Raw genomic sequence first — 19,425 nt, 5'->3', positions numbered from 1 at the left:
TTTCACTCTTGATACTTTGAACAACTAGCACAATTAAGATTTTAGTTTGGACACTAACTTGAAAAACAAATCTGACCTTGTTGTTTTCTTTTTTCTGTTTTTTTGCACAGTGAGTTGGCACCGGGAACTCCAATTACGTAAGGTGGATTTCCTTGAAATCTTGAAAAAATATTAATTACAGTATTATTGCCGACTTTTCTGAAACTGAATTTCTGCAACATTGGATCTGGAATCACTTACAAAATAGCCATGCATACGCGGGTCACTGTTCTCTCAGGCAGGTTTCTATGGTGGATGTGTCACTGAGGTAGGTAAACAAACTCTTGCCACTAACAAATGGTACAGAAACTTGGGATATCAGAGTATAGAAGTTTGTAGACAAAGTGAATTATTAGGTAGCTCCTAATATAGTGAGGGAATGGATGACACAAATAACAAGTTGTGACGTGTGCAGTGGGGTGGAGAGTACTTTCATAGAAGTTTAATGTACTATATCATAAAAAACAACACATTGAAGGAATACAATAAATGTAAAGTGAAGTTATGTTAGGGTTGGTCCTAATACCTTAACACATTTTAAAAAAATGTTTATAATTCACTTAAATACCACCTTTAAAGTGAAGTTAGGTTTATGAAACAGAACCTAAAAGTCTCTGAAATTCACCAGTTATAGTTATCTCATCAATCAATATCTGACACAATAGCCATACAAACCATAACTTGCACAGCAGATGCATTGTTTAAGATGTCACAATATTTATACCAATAAGTAACAATCCCTAAAAATGCAATGTTATGAAGTAATGCCACATGCTGAAAGCAATGAATAATGTTATATTTATAAACATCTCATTGCACTGGTTAATGGTAACGTGATATCTAATCTATCTTGTAAGATTATTTATGGCACTTGTAAATGCATCTCTATCAAGGGGGAGATCACAAGCATTGCATTCGGTGTTAGTTATGCATTGACTTGCAGGAGTGTCTGTTTTTTAGAAATGTGTATAGTCAGCATTGACTCTGGATTATGTGATATCAATGTAGGGGGTGGGTGTATCATATCGAGTGTGTGTATACGTTAGAAGATTGTAGAATGTGTGTCGCATTAGCACACATCCTATCTTACCAGTGTTCATAGTCAGTTGTGTGTGTGTTTAGTTAATATTTGTATCAGGAATCAGGAGTGTGCATCTCCGTAGAGTGTGAAGAGTCCAGAATAATGTGTGTCTCATGAGTCTCAATTCAGGAGTACTTAAACAGGCCTGTGTGTGTGTCCTAAGAGTTAAAAGTGTATTTTATCAGGGTATTGCACAGACATCAGTCTCACTTCGGTTGGGTGTGGGATTTAATTTTTTTATTTTATTTGTGATCATGGTGAAAGACGTTTTGAGAAAACAGATTCTTCCAAACTCTCTCTGATGGTTTCCTCAAGTCTTCCTTTCTCTGAGCCTTCAATTTTAGTACCCTTGTTCTGATGTCTTTGTTATTACCTCTTCTGTTTCTGCTTTGTGGTTAAAATATTGTCATATTGTCAGAAATACAAACCAGCATTGGCAAAGCCTATAGGTCTTGACTGTGGAAAAGAAGGCCATTCTATTGACTTTGGTAATTCTTTTCGCCTGGCATCAGCTAATTCCAAAATAGCCCCTAGCACATCACACCCCATCTGCATACATCCATGGCCACCGTGAATGGGTTTCCTGTCACAGGAAAAATGGCAAATGAGGGTTGACGTAAACCTTGTGTAAGTCTAGCACAATATGTTAGGCAAACTTGTGATGGTGAGGGGAGTACATCTGATATAATGATGGGACACAAGAAGTACTTTGGTACACGGGAAGCAATGATTATTTCAGAGACGCATTTAGCAGGCAGATGCTCAAGAACCTTGTGGTTATGGGTGAATGTCCATAAACGCACCAGCACTGAGACAAGAAACTCTGTCCTGCAGAAAAAAATCAGGAATTGCTGGCAGCAGACACAGAGGGAGGGCATGCGGGTAGACAGAGGATACATCAGTACAAGAGAATCGTAGGCAAACAGGCATGTGGGAGAGGGAATGAGAAGAAACAGCATCTGGGAAGAGAGCAGTAACATTTAGATGTTTCTCTTGAAAACAATAGTTAAAGAGGATTTCAAATGCAAAAAAGAAGCTCATATATTGGAAATATATACACCTTGCTAGGTAAGAATGGACCACAAAATATAAACCACCATAATTTAAAAACATACTGCCTGCATAATTTGGTTAGTTTGCTTTCTAGGATCGCTTGTATCTTCCAGTTGGAGCAGCTTTTTTGTTTAAAATTATGAGCTGGTATTCTGTGTACACAATTTACACTACTGTTCTAAAATGTGTTTTCTAACTGTTGTACCTGAATTCTCACACTATGCCATTTCTAAGGTCCGGAGTGAGCTTGCTTCAAACTCCACTTCAGATGTACGAACAGGTGTTTTCCCAATCCTGCAGTACAGGATGTTGTTTAAGAATGTGGGCTGTACTAGAAAGGTATTGAGATGTCTGAATACCCATCTTTCAACAGGTACATCACTTGTCCCTTGTCCTAAGGACTGGATTTGGACCAATGGAGCATGTTACTTCTTTTCAATTGAAAAGAAGAGCTGGAACAAAAGTAATGAGTTCTGCACATCCCATGATGGCACACTGGCCATTATCCTGGATCAATACACTCTGGTAAGTAGTAGTGGGGTAATACTACACCTATAGTCTGCATCTCATGAGGGTTGAGTTTTTGTTTATGGAAATCCGTATTTTAGTGAAATATGATTATGTGTGGATTTAGTGAAAGGATTTTTCGAAAGTGCAGCACCGAAACAGATAACGAGTGCTGCATTCATCTATAACCAGAATTCTCAAAAGGAGGGAAGAACACTTCTTATGGAATGAGGAAATATTTAGTTTATTTGTAATGTGTGTTTATACACATACACACACACATACCAGGGTGCCAAAACCAACTTGGTGCAAAAGAATTTTGGTTTCCCCATCTACTCCTGCTATTTATTCTGTTGGTCTTCTTTTTTTGTATTTTTTTTCTTTTTCTAAAGTGTGGGGGGGGTATCCCCACTCAAACTTCTCCTTATTTTATTTCCCATTCTTAATTCCTTATGCTTTTTAAAATGGCCCTGCTAAAGCCCTACATCCCTTTATTCCCACCTGTAATTTTCTATGGGGAAGATCACCTTTAGCAACAACTACTTTCTCCTTCATCTTTGCCCCCAAGGGCTTTGGGGCTAGATCTCACACTATTTTCCCTATTCAGCGTTGATTTTTTTCCTTGCAATGTTTTTCTGCTCCTTCCTTTCCATTTAATTTAGACCGAGATGAAAGACTGTAATGGCTACTTTTTTTTTTACTATACCCATTTCATGTTTTAATGTTAATGTTAGTTTGTAATTATTTATTATTACAGTTCCTAAAACATAGGAATTGTACAAGGATTTGTTAAATCTCAACCAGGTTCCTAAAATTGGGTTTCTTCTATTTTTGGAGTTTCATAAGACTGTCTCACAACAGAGATATATACTTAGCTTAAGGCATGGTTCAAGCATAACAACCTGGCCTCAAAAGCAGATGGCTTTAGGTACACAATGGTAATGGTGAAGGTGGGAAGGGAGGCTGCTGTAACCCGGCCAGGTTCTTTTCAATTTTCAATTTTCAATATCGGATAGACTGAAACAACAAAGGTTTTTCTAATTTGTTATAGAAAGGATTGTCTAAAGAATGGGGAAGAGTTTGTTTCTGAGCCCTGTGTGCTTGCACAGATAAGGTTTGTTTTCCTGTCTATTCCTATGCCTATTTCTTATATAAGGCCTGAATAGATTTTAATGGCTTTCAAGGTAAGGCCTTTTTAAGTGGAGTCTCCCGCTAAATGTTATGTATTGATACACAACTTCTATTTACACTCCTACTGCTCTCCATGACAACATTTCCAATGATCTCTTCTTACGAAGAATCATTATGTTTGTTTTTGAGGTATTCATCATAAGTATGATTGGTTAATTATAATCCACAAGTGCATACAAAAGCTTTTAAAGACTGATCATAATCTGAGTATTTAGTGTTACGTTGTATGGCGTAGGCAACTTCTGATGTTTTCATTTTATTTCAGCCCATTTTCAACAAATGGTTCTTAGCATTCATTAAATCTATAACCCCTTCGCTGCCAGGCCTTTTTCCCCTCCTGTGCCGAGCCTTTTTTTGGCTATTTGGGGTAGTTCGCATTTAGGCCCTCATAACTTTTTGTTCATGATAAGCTACCCACGCCAATTTTGCGTCCTTTTTTTCCAACATCCTAGGGATTCTACAGGTACCAAGACTTTGTGGGTTCCTCTGAAGGAGACCAAGAAATTTGCCAAAATACAGTGAAAATGTAGTTTTTTTCAAAAAAATGGGAAAAAAGGGCTGCCAAAGGCAGCTCGTGTTTTTTTTCCCTGAAATGGCATCAACAAAGGGTTTGCAGTGGCAATATCACCATCTTCCCACCTTTCAGGAACATGCAGACTTGAATTGGAAAACCCAATTTTTCAATACAACTTTGACATTTTACTGGGACACACCCCATTTTTACAATTTTTTTGTGCTTTCAGCCTCCTCCAGTTAGTGACCTAAATGGGTGAGAAACCAATGCTGGATCCCAGAAAGCTAAACATTTCTGAAAAGTAGACAAAAGTGTGAATGCAGAAAGGGGTCATTTGTGTTTATCCTACACGTGTTTCCTACAGAAAATAACAGCTGAAATAAAAATATATTGAAATTGAGGTGAATAAAACAGCCATTTTTCTCCACGTTTTACTCTGTAACTTTTTCCTGTGATGTTAGATTTTTTAAAGCAATATACTGTTACATAAAATATACGATAAAAAAATGATACCTCACTTGTGTGGGTAGGCCTAGCACCAGTGACAGGAAATGCCCCAAAACACAACGTGGACACATCAAATTTTTTGACAGAAAACAGAGGTGTTTTTTGCAAAGTGCCTACCTGTGGATTTTGGCAGAAATGGCCTAAAATAAATTTGACCCCCCTCAGCCCCCCAACCCCTACCCGGGAGCGACCCTTGCCTACAGGGTCGCTCCCCTTGCGTGACATTGGCGCAAAAAGAAAATCCCCGGTGCCTAGTGGTTTCTGCCCCCTTGGGGGCAGATTGACCTAAAATCAATGGTCTAAATACAATTTGCTCCCCAGGGGAGTGACCCTTGCCTAATGGGTCGCTCCCCATCTCTAAAAAATAAATAAAATGGGTCGCTCCCCATCTCTAAAAAAAAAAAAAAAAAAAAAAAAAAAATTGCCCTGGTGCCTAGAGGTTTCTGCCACCCCTGGGGGCAGATCGGCCTAATAATAGGCCCATCTGCCCCAGGGGGGGGACAGAAATGGCCTAAAATAAATTTGAACCCCCCACCCCGGGAGCGACCCTTGCCTACGGGGTCGCTCCCCTTGTGTGACAATGGTGCAAAAAAAAAAAAAAATCCCAGATGCCTATTGGCGTAGTAAAAATCGGCCGATCTGCCATCCAAAGGGGGCAGAAATGGCCTAAATACAATTTTCCCCTCCAGGGGAGTGACCCTTGTCCAAGGGGTCGCTCCCCATCTGTAAAACAAAAAACAAAAAAATCTCCGACCCTTGCCTAAGCTTCCAGCGCAATGGGAGGAGGCCCTGTGACAAATCAGTGCGTGATAGCGCGCTGACGGCACGGGGTGGGGGGGTCGGTAGTGGAAGGTTAAGGGCTTCCCCTTCCATCCCTGCCTTTGGAGGGGGTGGGGGGGAGCACAGGGGGGGGGGGAGCACAGGGTGGGAGCGCTAGCGCTCCCCCCAGTTCCCGGGAGCAGGACGAGGTGATCTCGTCCAAGGCACCCTGGAACCGGTGCCCTGGACAAGATCACCTCGTCCAGGGCACAGTAGGGGTTAATGTGCGTGGTTCGATGACTAATTATTTTACCTCACAAGAGTTCCCAATTACAGAAGACCATGTAAAACTGGTTGTTCCATCCATTTCAACTTATCTATTGAAATATTTTATGCATGAGTAAAATTTGCACCAGTTAAAAATTGTACTGGCCATTTTGCAAGATGCAAGACAGGGGTCTTCATGGGTGATGTTAGCAGGATTTACACCACACCAGAATATACAGAATCTTAGTGCTCAGCAGTTGCGACACTAGAATTTGTGACAACATAGATGACTTGGACAGCATGTACTACTAACGGCAGGGGCAAATGTGAGTCCAGTTGTTTCACGCGGACCTCCTGCACAGACTATAAATGCAGTAATGTGCAAAGCGCGTCGTAAACAAAACCAATTGCCCCTCTTGATTGCCAACAAAATCAATCAATTATAAGCAGTATATTTTCCAATGACACCCAAAGAAAAATATAGAAATTAAACACATAATGAGGAGCATAGTACATAGGGAAGTATATTTACTAACCTGTTCACTATTACACATGAGACACTCCCAAATACTGAATGAACATGAAGACACTTTAGCAGGTGATGGGCATGAAACTCAGTGGTAAATATTGGTGCAATCCCTTTGATTGTTCTAAGCAGCGATTCAAGTAAGCAGAGGTTTTGGCCATATGACAGCACCTGGCCATATGGCTGCTATGTATTGTACAAGTGTATATGAATATATGTTGAGATCCCTTAAGTACTCACTTACCTAAACCACAACTCCTGTCTAAAGGAGAGGTAGAGGGAATGCTCAGAGATAAAACTCTCAATGTGAAAAAGCAAAAGAGCTAACAGAAAATCAGAACTGGATCACTTCAGCAGCAAGAGTCCATATGTGGGCTATCAACATAGGAACTGTAAAACATTGGAGAGCTTAAGGAGTATCAATAAACCTATTACAGCCTCCACATTAACACAGATCTTGGGACAGCAGATGCTGGGAGGGACAGGAGAACAGAGGGGCAGAAAAGGAGCATGGAAGAAAGTAAGAATATGGGAATCAGAAAGCAGAAAAAGTGATAAGATTGGCAGGGTGATGTTGAGCAAAGTATAAAGAATGATGAGAAGTTTTGATTCAAAACCTCATTTTAATACAGAAGAAAGTGGCAGGTGTGAGCACTAGAGAGGATCATGCCTCTGAAAATTAGCCTTCTGCAGAGCGGGAGGTGACAAACTAAGCTTCTAGAAAGCATAGAAAAACTAATGATATGTTTTACAAGACTTGCTGGATGTACTTGTAAATGCCTTAGACAGCAAAAATGAAAGCAATGTTGGCCAGGTTTATCAAAAGCCTATGATAACATCCTAGCTGAGAATGATTGTCCATCACTCTTTGTTAGGGAGACCCACCCAATGGGGAGGGTGCAAAACATGGGAGTATTCCTGGGAGTAATATCTGTGCAATTGAGGAAAAATTGCAGTGAATCAAAGGTTAATTTGACAAAAAATTATCAACGGGTAATGACGACCATCCTACAGGCCTATGCACTGCAAACAATAACCCATAGGAGGGAGGATTCAAGCTAAAGGCCAATGTGTGGATGTTCTCAGGAAAGAACCAAGCAGTGATGTATAGGAGTAGCTCCAGTAGAAGATCCAATTAGAAGAAGCAAACCTCAGGGATACAAATAGTAGAAAGGGGGTGAAGAAAATACTAAGGAAGCAAATGACTTGTGAGACATCCATCACTTATCAATGCTTTTTTACATATATTTCAAACATGAACTCACATCACCAGAAAGGACTAGTTCATTTTAGATTTGGGAACTCAGATAGAATATTCTGAGGGGTCACCATAGTCAAAAGCGCAGTTTATAAGATTTGTACAAGCACATTTCATGAACCTGATAGCATCAATTTGGCACAAAAAGAATAAACCCACGATTTCCATCCTTTGACCAGAGCTACACTTTTTAGTCCAACCACCACCCTTTTGTCGGACGCTTGCGCAGCTTGCTGAACACCACACTTTGTGACCGTAGGTACAAAACACAAGTATTGTCCAGGTGGAGAGGACACTAAAACCCACACAGCTCATGGCATACTGTAAGATGCTGCCTGACTGCTCAAGGTTTGCACTACATTCTCTTGAATGCTTTCAATCTCCAGAAAGCTCATGCCACAGTTTACTCCCTCCTGAAGTTCAGGGCATACTAAGTTGTTCAAAGAAATGTCAGACTTACAGAGAAGCATGAACTGAAAAAGCATCTGCCCAAGAATGCTGTCTAGAATAATAATCTTTCCAGTGGATCAGAAATGGTAGAATGCTGGGACAGGAACGTCCTCTGCTTGGTGACGGACATGCATCCCTGCACTGAGTGCCCCAGCTCCATAGGTATCTGGACCCCTCGTGATGATTTTGGGTCATGGGTAAACACGGCTCACTTATGTGCACCATGACCTAGGCCTGTGCGATGGTAATACGGTCTTGTTAGACAGGAGGGGTGCACCAAGCGCTATTCTTGTGACTTGAGCAGGATGGTGGTAGTGTACCTTTTTAATCAGTAAAGTGAACAGGCCTTTTCACTAGAGTGGTGCCTACTGTTGCTGTGTACTATACTCATCCTTGGTCTGTTTGGATTGTGTGTAGCGCCGGTCATTGCGTGATACTTGCATGTATATGCTGAGATATGTGTGCCTGTGTACATTACATAACATGGAGGTCCTAGGGTTCCATTTTGAAACTAGGAGATGTGAGGACTGAAACCCCCTGACAGGAGATGGGTATTGCAGACATTACTGAGACCTGGAGTGGGACATGCTGAAGGAAGAGCAGAGTATCCTTTGTGTATATCAAAGATCTCTTTGATTCTAGGAAGAGTTACTAGTCAGTGGAGCTTAGACTCAATGTTAGGGAGAAGGTGGGACTGCTATGTTTTGCACTGTGGACTAGGGAATCTTGATAGAGGGGATGCCTAGGCCTTTGACCCTTTAAGAGGCATATTTCCATGCAGGATGACACCCAGGTGTGATCCCCGGTCACTCCCTTGGTCTGTGTTGTGGGTCACCCGCTATTGGAGCCTCTCCTGCTGTGATTGACTGTCACTTTGAGAAAGGGTATCAGAAGAGAACACTCTTCCAAGGAGTCGACATCCACAACCTAAATTTCAAAGGATCAAATGATAAATCACATTTGTGTCTGGATTTGGACTACAAAAGATGGGAGCACAATTCCCCCAAGTTGTTCAACAGCACTGTTCACGAGGAGAAGGATGATCTTCAAGACTTCTACCTCCTGGAACGAGAAGTAGGGACCAAAGTCTGCTAGTCTCCCTGCTGGATGAGAGGCCAGCTCCAAGGAAGTCAAGACCACTTGTCTTGAACCCTGAACACCAGGCTTCTGCCTGCCTGCCAACACCAGTGGACCATGTGAGGAGGAAGAAAATGCCTTCAGGGAATGTGGCCCAGTGGAGATTTTGGCAAGTGGAGTCCTTGCAAAAGTGCTGTCTACCAATTTTGCCAATGTTGGTGACCTCTATATGACCAGAAAGGGGGCCACTGTGAAGTACGGTTCTTTACCTGTGTATGCCCTTAAATCAGTGACCACCGTGTGACCAGGAAGATGGCAAACATGAAGTGTGGGCCATTGCATGTTCAGGTGTCCAATTTGGTAACCACCATGTCGCAAGGAAGCGACTTTCTATGAAGACCAGTCTGTCATCCATGTTCAGGCTTAAGGTGGTGACTCAGCAGCCCCGTGTGATCTGAAGGCGGGCCAAGTGAGTCAAGACAGTTGCGGAGAAAGTCAGGAGGAACACTTACCGATCATGACATCACAGCTCCCAGTGAAAATAAGGAACACATATGTTCGGTTGGGATAAATGAAAGTCCTAATGATCTTCCAAGAACAAGGTAACTTCAACTAACAGCGGAGCATAAACTAAAGAAGCATCTGCCTAAGAGCACTGTGTAGAAAGATAAGCTTTCCAGTGCATTTGGAACTTAAGACAACTTTGAAATCTCAGAGAATCACACATTTCTTTGTACTCACACGCTGGTTACCTTTTGTACCATTATGGGTAGAGATTCCACTCACAAGCCGATGATGAGGCTCTAGAGCATATGATGTCAGTTGGGATAAATGAAAGACTGAATGAATCATCCTAGCACAAGGCAACTCTAAACAAAACAAGATTGAGCTGACGAGTTATAACTGGTATGCCAGAATCAATAGTCTAAATTTACCTGGCAGTGTATAAGCAGGAAAAATATAAGATGACTGCTAAACTTTTCCCCAAGATCAAAAGGAGAAAAACTTTATCCTGATGTATTCTCATATTCCTTCATCTTGATTTGGAACGATGTAAACTTTCAGAATCAAGTTGCCTTTGCTTCTGAAAATGATTCTTATAATCATCAACTGCTGAGACCAGAGCATCAGTAAAAGAAGGAAGAGCTTCTGGATGAATTTCTTGCAAACAAAAGAAAGGTGAAACCTTGATGGCACTAAAAGCTGCATAATTATAAGACTTTTTCATAGATGGTAAATGGCAAGCCAAATTATCTTGAGCTGCATTACAGGAACATCTAATATATTTCTCCAACCTGGATCAGTTTGTTCTCTTCACCTATTTGGCTGTGGTGATACCCAAAAGAGTTTGTTCAACACCCAGTGCCTTAAACAGAGCTTTCAAAAACTGAAAATATATTGTGCATCTGTATCAGAAATGACAGCATCAAGTATTCAATGAGGATACAAACATAGTCAAAAAAATATTGGGACAATTTTTCACTGGTAACTTGGCAAAAGGAATCAAAAATAGGAGGGAGGCTTTTTCACTTCCCCTCCTCTGTATGATTCAGAAAGGGTTGCTCAAACCCTTTTTTTATTCATATAGAGTTTTTTGACACCTAAAAGAGCTATGGAACAGTGAAAACACACATTTGTGATTCTAAACCTAGTGAATTTGTAAAGCTTAGGGTATGCAACCACAAGTATGTTCTTCATCGTCAGTCCACTAATTCTTTCTAGTCTTGAATTCCATAGCTCATAACTGTTATTTTGACTCAGCCTCATTGCTCATCAATGAACCCCAAATAAACAGAGAAACATGAGAATAGGAGGGGAAAGACTTATAGCATTCCACACCACCTTGAAAACTTGTGGTGAGCCTTCATATTTGGTGTCCAGTGTTTTGTGGGCCTGCGTTCTGATGTCACTCTTTATTCTTGCATGATGTGTCAGTATTAGAGTGTGAGGGTCTCCCAGCCTCAAGTTGGGGAGGCTCACTTGAAGGGATGCACAAGGGTCAACACCGCTTAAGGAGGTATTTGAGTACACCTAGAGAAGACATCATATACTTTTGAGCTTATTGAATAAACCTACATTAAGTACCTTTCCACGCTCGAACAGTGGAGTTATTCTTTATAATGAGGATGCAAGGCAGACTTACACGTGCATTTCACAGGATATTTGGTCCAAAGGTTATGTGGCCATAGCAACCTGTTTCGAGCATATCATTATCCGGACCCTAAAGGTATTCATTTGAACATTCATTCTGGTGTGTTGTCATTCATTGTGACATTATTTTCCCACTGCTGAACCTGCTCACATGTCTCCATGCACTAATATCTTCTTTGGTCTCTTATTGGTGGGTGCCAGGGTTAACCTCAGACCTTCATCTCCTGCTCTTGGTTGTGATATTAATTTGCCTCTTTCTAATTTCAGGATACAATAAAACGTTACAAAACAATCGATAATTCTTGGATTGGACTACTGAGAAGAGATGGCGTGTGGTTGTGGGTCAATGGCACCCTCTTTTCAGGTTCATTGTGAGTATCTCATGTGGACACTTACCACACATACTAGTTGGCTTCTCAACATTCGACAAATGACGGTGGAGTAAAATTAGTCCTAATCATGGAGTAGCAGTGAGTGCTCCATGGTGATGTGAAAGAGTAAAATTTAGTGACAGAACCTTTCTCTGGTACTGTCTCAACTGCTCTTTTAAGTCTGGTGTAACAACTTGCTTTCTGCTTACTCCTTGCCTCACTACACAAGAAACACAAGTTATGAAATACAATAAAAGAAAATGTACTTATAGAGGTTTTGGGTCAGTACTCTTAAGCTATTAGCTTGCTTCACTGAGGTCACTTAGGGCATTGACTTGATCAGGTGTGTGTCAGGTTTTAAGACTACCCCAAAGGATTTTGAAGATTGTTACTTTTTTTAAACTAAAATTTATATTGAAGTTTAATCTAAAATGTACACCAAGTTTCTTCTGACAGCAATATCCCTTCCATACAGCAGCAGCATTCATGAAGGGAAATGTGGATATGTTCATTTTTTTTTTCTCAAGCACAGACAGACAGTTTACAACTGGTTGTAAGCAGGCAAAGAGCCTGTGTCCCATGTCCTGGCTCTACATACCTGGCGTGTTCTGATGCTTGCAGCTTTTTCATGGATTATTTCAGGTCTCTAGGAGGGGCTGCTCTAAGTTTGCATGTTTTTCTTTGTTCTCTGCAGACTGTATTGTATCGGCAATACAGAGACTGGTCTTCCTGCCAGAGGCCAGCATAGAAATGCCTGCAGTAGTGGTGCTCAATAAAGAGTATTATTTGTATGAAATGCTTCCTATACTAGTCGCATTTCTCTTGCAGACAGACACAAGTGGGGGATTGAAGTGAGTACCTGACGTGAAGCACATGCCTAGATGAGCACAAAGAATAGGGGAGTGCTGCAATTGGGTTTTACCCATTTAATACGCCTGGATTCCTTTGCTTTTTGGATCACCTCGTGTCAGACTTTTTACTATGAGAGAGTCTTACTACATGTGTCTCATCCATGGAAATCAAATGGACTGCCGATGTTTAACACTAGTTTCTGCCTTTTACGATAAGGCCACTGAAATGCAGCAGAGGTAAGAGGCAATTTGCTGGTTAAATGTGTGTGCACGTGTGTGGGCTGCCGTGAGATTACTGTCCTGCACAGCCCGGTAACTGCACACAGGTAGCCTGGCGCAGAGGGGACTCTGCAGGATTAGATATTAACCTGGGGAAGAACTCATAATGATAATGTACACTAATAGGGAAAGTCAGTATGATTTACAAGTTTGTTTGTAGTGACACGTTATTATACACATGGGGGAAACTTCCTTAGAGTGCATTTTTACTTCTCTTTGACCTACAGAGACCAGACATGTATACAAATGGGGTCTAAATCTGCAAGATACACATTTTTGTACAACTTATGGGTCATGCAGAGTTGTCATATTTCATGGGTTAGCACAGGATGAGAGTTCAGGCCTTTTGTCACCCTGCTGTGCCAGGTTAATTACATTTCTCTCCAGCAGCAGGAACAAATGCCTCCCACATAGAGGGAGCAATTAATAGTGCTTCACCCATCTCCTGAGGAGGAAAGGGGTTGGCTGAAGGATCTGCATTAATCTATCAGCTGTCAAACTGTGCCAGGTATGGGCTTTCCCAAGCCCACTCAACAAAGGAAGGTAGCCTAGACTTGTGGAGCAATCCAGGAGGGGTGCCCCTTTGAAACTTTAGTGAGAAAATCCCTGGCAGTGATCTCAGTGAGGGGCATAGATGAGGCTCCTAGTGGAGATGGGACTAGTGACTCCTGGATGATGCCATTGTGAACTGTGACAGCATGCTGTGCAAAGGTTTGGATGGAGCTGCTGGAACTAGGGTGGGTGGAACTCACTGAATTTTGCAGAGTTCCACTAGTGGGCAGAATTTGGAACGTCGTGCTGCTTGTTCAGACCTTTAGCTCTGGGAGCTTAATCCACACTTTAAAATCAGTGGAAACAGCACCACATAGCATGCCAGAGGATGCTGCTTCTTTCTGCTGCTCAAGTAGATTTTCTACTTGAGTGGCAGCTTTCTCAACGCGTACGGTCTCAACTTGCCGCAACCACCTGAATTGAGAAATCTCTCTGCGAGTCACCTGAAAATCACGCTAGGGGATGCAAATTCTTGTTCATAAACTTAAAATTAGTGATCTGCAATTGAGAAAAAAACACCGCCCCTCGGTGGTTGGTGGAGTTTTGCCAAAAATGTGTGCTCCAAGTGGAACGTGGAGTGGGCAAAAGTCTACGAACTCCGCTGGCGGAGCAGAATGTTTCACTCACCCCTACCTAAAACTTGAAAGTCACAAGTTATGGTTAGCTACATTATCATAATATAAACCTCTCCTTCCCTCTGCACTTCTTATGACATCACTTGTGATAAAACATGTGCTATCACAGAAGACAAACCCATGATTGTGTTTTCTAATTATGATAGCAAACCATAACCATATGTGTGAACTTTTAGGATATATGATGGGGCTTTTTGGACTATTACTGATTTGTTCAAAAGTGGGCACACATTTGAACAAATGATAATGCTTTGGAGATTATAATGCTGTTCTTGCAATAAAATATGAAAAATGGTGGAGCTCCGGAAGGAACAGCCTTTTTGAACATCTGACATAGCTTTCATACCACTCATCTTTTACATCCATGGGATTTCAGTGAGGTCATTTGTATGCTGTTAGTGGAACTGGTGCTTTTCTGTCTTTATGTATTAACTGTGAGGACATCACCTGGCTTTAAGTGGAAGTGCAGTCTTTTGTCTCTGATCTATCTGGAAGAACGTGTTGAGTTCCAAAACAATGATTACAGAAGAGAACCGTCAATGTTAAATGGTGTAAGAACTATATGTTTATTTCCGATGCTCCTCAGTGCAACCATCAATAGAGAAGCCAGAAGTCCAGTGCCATTTTCCATTGCAAACAAAATAATTCAATTTTATTTTATTTATGATTTGGAACTCAATTGAGGTCCACATAAAAATAAACAATACAACAATACTCTAGTCTCTACCACTATTTACACCTAACATCTAGTTGGACACAATAAAAAAAAAATGATACAATAAAAAAGGTTGTATCAAAACGCACTGCAATGTTTTCCGAACTTATATTTACACATTACATTGCTCTTATCAAAATAAAGCTGAAAAAAGTGCAAATGCTCACATAAGTGCAATTAGAATAACATAAAATATGAAAATATTAGGCCTTTAAGTTCATTACCAACTATATATAACTAGAGAGCGCAGAGTGCCAAAGTATAAATGACACACAATAAATTGAAGCGAGGAGTACCATAGATTCAAACACCGACCGTCTGAAATGGGGTCTATCTGACCCTAATATTGCAGATATACACACATACACAGAACAGAATTTTCATGGGCCAAAGTCGATTTTTCTTTTCGAGATTTATAATAGGGTGCCTCGCTTCCTCTGCACACATAAATTATATTATTACATATGAATTAGAACAACAGTCATCTTGTTAGACCTTATCACCCAATTTGCAATTCAATGAGTGCTCTTACAAATAAATGTAAGAAACATTTGAAAAAGTTAATAATTTTGAAGCTAAATCTTTGATTAGTGGGATCAGTCAATGCTTGGAGGAACTCAGGCGCTGACAACAAAGAGAGCAGAAGACAAATTGGTTTTAGCCATTTGCGATGCAATGAAACGAGAGGTGGACAAACAAATAATACGTGGATTAGGTTTTGGGATTCAGCCAGGCAGCAATTACACTCTTTAGCTGTTCCGTGCCGTTTCGCCAGTAGTGTGTTGAAAGGGAGCAATCTCTAGCGAAGCCGCATCCAAAAGCGCTTAACGCTATGAGGAATATTCGATGTGATGTAAGGTTGTGATTTTGTTATTAGTAGAGTATTTACTATAGTCACAGAAGAACTTCTTTTTTTTTTTTTTTTTTTTTTTTTTGCCGCTCTCAAGATCTAAACGATAACTCAATGCCCACATTGCTTTCTTCCAAATAACTTTCAAATGCAATGGAGATCGTTCCAGGACCAGGCTATGATCCAGCTCCAGCCTTTCAAGAGCATAGGAAAAGTTCTTACAAAAGGAATATTTGGCCATACTATTTTCTGAAAAAAGCTCTTTCTTTAATATTGATCTTATGGTATTTTCCTCGCTCTTCAAAATCAAAACGGCCAACTGAATAAACCCTGCTTATCCTTGAGCATACGTACTTCTAAGCCCCATTTCCAACCTTAAGGCTGCCAGTGAGGGGGCCGTATTAACAGACATTAGTTTTCTACAAATTTTTCCTTCTGACTGATTCAGGAACCCCCCATTTAGAAGTATCTATAAGTTCCACCCCATATAGCAGGGATGCGGGAATTTTGACTCGGTATGCAGATAAAAGATGTAAAAAATGCCTTCCTCCTGTGGCTGTTTATAGGGCCCCTAAGCCTCTTGACTGGCATTTGGCCTTTGATTTATTTGAGGCGATGTGGGCAACATCACCAAGGTTCCCCCTAACTATTTTCACTAAGATGGGATATGATTTCACTATTTCTAGTTTTTGCTTTCCCAATGTCCAATGGAAATCGTGAAAAATCGTCTTTCCCCCAGAAAGCAAAGAAACTTACTTTTTGGAACATTGATCTTCAGATAGTGTAAGTCTGAATATTTTGATAAACACAGCAGCCGATTCTGTAGACCTTTTGGGGTTAAATAAAACATTATAATATGGTCAGCGTATAGCAGACAGCAAACTGGAAGCCCACCTAATAGCGGAGGGAAACCCTTGCTCTGGGCCAAGGAAGGAAGATCTGAGATGTAGAGGGGAAAAAAAGCAAGGGAGCCAGTAGGCAACCCTGTTTTAACCCATTAAAAGTGGATATCCTATGGGATAGACCTCAATCGCCTCCCAAGAGGATTCTACTCCAGGTGTTGGAGTGAAGAGGTATAATTAACTCGAAGAGGGATAGAGGTATCCCCAGACTGGATAGCTTAGCCCATAATAGATCTCTACCTACTTTATTGAAAGCTTAGGAAAAATTTATGAAGGCGGCATATACCACCCCGCCTCTCAGTTTTACATATCTTTCTGATATAACTTGTAGCATATAAATATTATCCAGGGTGCTATGATTGCGCCTAAATCCGGATTGTTCCAGGGGGATGCCCAGGACGTTAGTCTGGAAAGCAGACATTTGGTGAAAATGTTGCCCACTGCATCCAGAAGGGCAATCTGCTGATAGCTGCCAGGACTGTTTTGTTCACCCTTTTTAAATAAGGGTACAATGATACTACCGACCCATCTAGAAAGGCAGCATCTTCTGAAAACCACATATAAAATCTTGCTTCAAGAACTCCTGTCTTGTTTTATTACTGATAAGGGACGTTCATCAGGGCCCATTGCGGCAGAGGAGCGCATAGAGCGAATGGCACAGTCAATCTCTTTTATTGACGGAGGGAAAAAAATCCTAAACTTTCAGGGGTCCGAAATGGTTAAACCCCATTTGAGGCATACAGGAAGGCAATAAATTATAATAATAGATAATAATATTATAATATATTATAATAATAATAGATTCTCGACCCACACCCTTCACCCACTAATGCCCCAAAACGCCTTCATGGCCCTTTGATGGAGCTTCCCGGAGTTGGATCTAAAGCCTATCCCCAGATTCTTTTGCGAGGCAGGCCTTCAACCGCTTCTTTCTCCTTTTTAATAGGGCAACCCTGACTTTCCTATCCTCGGAATAAATCAAATACTGGGCCCTGACCAAATGATTTATTTCTCTACGGGGAATAGTTTTACAGGCTACTTTTTGCTCTCCGGACCAGGTGTTAACCAACAACTGCTTCATGAAATTGGAGAACTTTTGCAGTTCCATCCCCTCTCAACTAATCAAGTCAGCAACCACGGGTGCTAGCATCACTGATACACCTGCAACCCTCTTAAAATTCCACTGGGTTCTCCCTGTCTTTTTATTGAAGCTTTGGGTAAACCTGCCAGACTTCCAAGAATCTAGTGAGAATATGATCATTTCTAGAGTGACAAGAAGCAAGTTATGGTCACTGTAGGGGTACTTATAATCCTAAAATATTCCAATAAACAATAGGAGGAATATCCAAGTACTAAATAATCTAAAATGGCCTTTCCCCCGGGGGATATATGTGTGAAGGAGGAGGGAGAATCAGAAGAAGACCTACCATTGGTGGTAATTCAAGCATTTTTCTTAAGAAGGCTGAGGAGGAGGTTTCCTCTTTTGTTAGTTTTAATTAAAGGGGGAAAACCGCAGGCTGGAAGCGCTCTTTCTCTCTGCTTCACACATTTGACATAAGGCAAGGTCGAACATTTTGCAGTTTAGGTACTATCAATGGAGAGTCTAGGGCATCCTCAAGATAGACGGAAACCCTTTGTAACAGAGAATCATAGGCTGCCTCAGAGGGGACATAAACGTTAATTAGTAACAACGATGTGGGGCCTCGTGCAGTACTATGCAATTGAATGGTTAAGGCCATAAAAAGGTTACTAGGGTCTTTATAACAAGTATAATCACATTCAAGTGTATTAGACAGTAGGCAAGCTAACCACCCCCCCCTTTGGCATGTCCCCTTCATGACAAGGAGGCCTTACAATCAATGACAAAGTAGTTGTCCCATAATAAATCCGAGTCAGACCAAGTCTCCTGTAAACAAATGAAATCCGGTTTAAGCATATTAAGGTAAGACAGTTTTTCCCTGCTAAATTTTACCCCTGCTAACATTCCAAGAAATTCCAAGAAGGAAGAGGGATGGTGCAGGACCCTGGGCCCCTGATTTTGACCCCAATCTTCCTGGACATAAGTGGCTAGATGATTAGGTACGGATCATAACTCCTGCAGTAACACCTGCCTATCATTCCCTATTAGGGAGACTTTAAGAGCCTGTAGATCAGGAGATAGGGGCCTATTAAGGACCTTAATCAGAGCCTTATCCACATAAGGAACAGTGTGAGACAAAAACGAGACCACGTCAATCCCCCGACACTGCACAAAATCTGCGTGTTAGAGGATCAGGTTCGCTGAGCGCTAGGAGCGAATGACGACCCTATCCCTAAGACCACCATAAGTCGTCATTAGGGAAACAAGGTCCATGTCATAACTAGAAATTAGTTTCAGAGAACTGGATTCCGAGAAGCATCTTAGCAGAGTGGATCTATATAAAATTAAATCTGCATTAAAGATAGGTAAAAAGTCTACTATCTGGGAGTCCACATTATAACCTGTTGAAGGTGCTCCTTCCCTAGCCAAAGAAGTGAAGGAATCATTAGGGAAAACCTTCCGTCTGGGAGGCAAGAAAGGTGAGGCAGTTTGGATTCAAGGCTGAAGTGGTAGAAAAGTCAGTACTATGCTCACTTTCAAGCCCCCTTCTAGAAACGCTAGGCCTTTGCGGTGAAAGCAAACAAGATTGCTTTGTGTGTGGCTCGGTACGTGTTCGGAGGGAAGTTGTTACATCAGTTATCACGTCAGAAAAAAGTACTTTCCTTCTGTTTTTCCTACTAATCCGTCAATTTAATTTCTTCGATTTCTTAGGTTTTTGCCCATCTTTAACATTATTTCCCTTGTTAGATCCATCTCCCAAGGATAGCGTAGGAGGGGAACTATGGGCCCACTCTTTCGGATGGCAGTTCT

The 19,425-nt window shown here is 41.2% G+C and overlaps 1 protein-coding gene across 1 annotated transcript in view; it reads left to right on the top strand.

Moving 5' to 3' along the window:
- Positions 1–19,425, top strand: part of LOC138246764 (killer cell lectin-like receptor subfamily G member 2) — a 64,368-nt gene that overhangs the window by 15,327 nt on the left and 29,616 nt on the right. The window contains exons 2-4 of the mRNA XM_069201524.1: positions 111–137; positions 2,547–2,698; positions 11,648–11,751. Coding sequence (XP_069057625.1) covers positions 111–137; positions 2,547–2,698; positions 11,648–11,751 — 283 coding nt within the window. The remainder of the gene's footprint in view (positions 1–110; positions 138–2,546; positions 2,699–11,647; positions 11,752–19,425) is intronic.

This window comes from Pleurodeles waltl, chromosome 7 (genome assembly GCF_031143425.1).
Source record: "Pleurodeles waltl isolate 20211129_DDA chromosome 7, aPleWal1.hap1.20221129, whole genome shotgun sequence".
In the NCBI taxonomy this organism is placed as follows: domain Eukaryota; kingdom Metazoa; phylum Chordata; class Amphibia; order Caudata; family Salamandridae; genus Pleurodeles; species Pleurodeles waltl.
The sequence above is the reverse complement of the archived record's forward strand: the minus strand, read 5'-3'. Positions and strand labels throughout refer to the sequence as shown.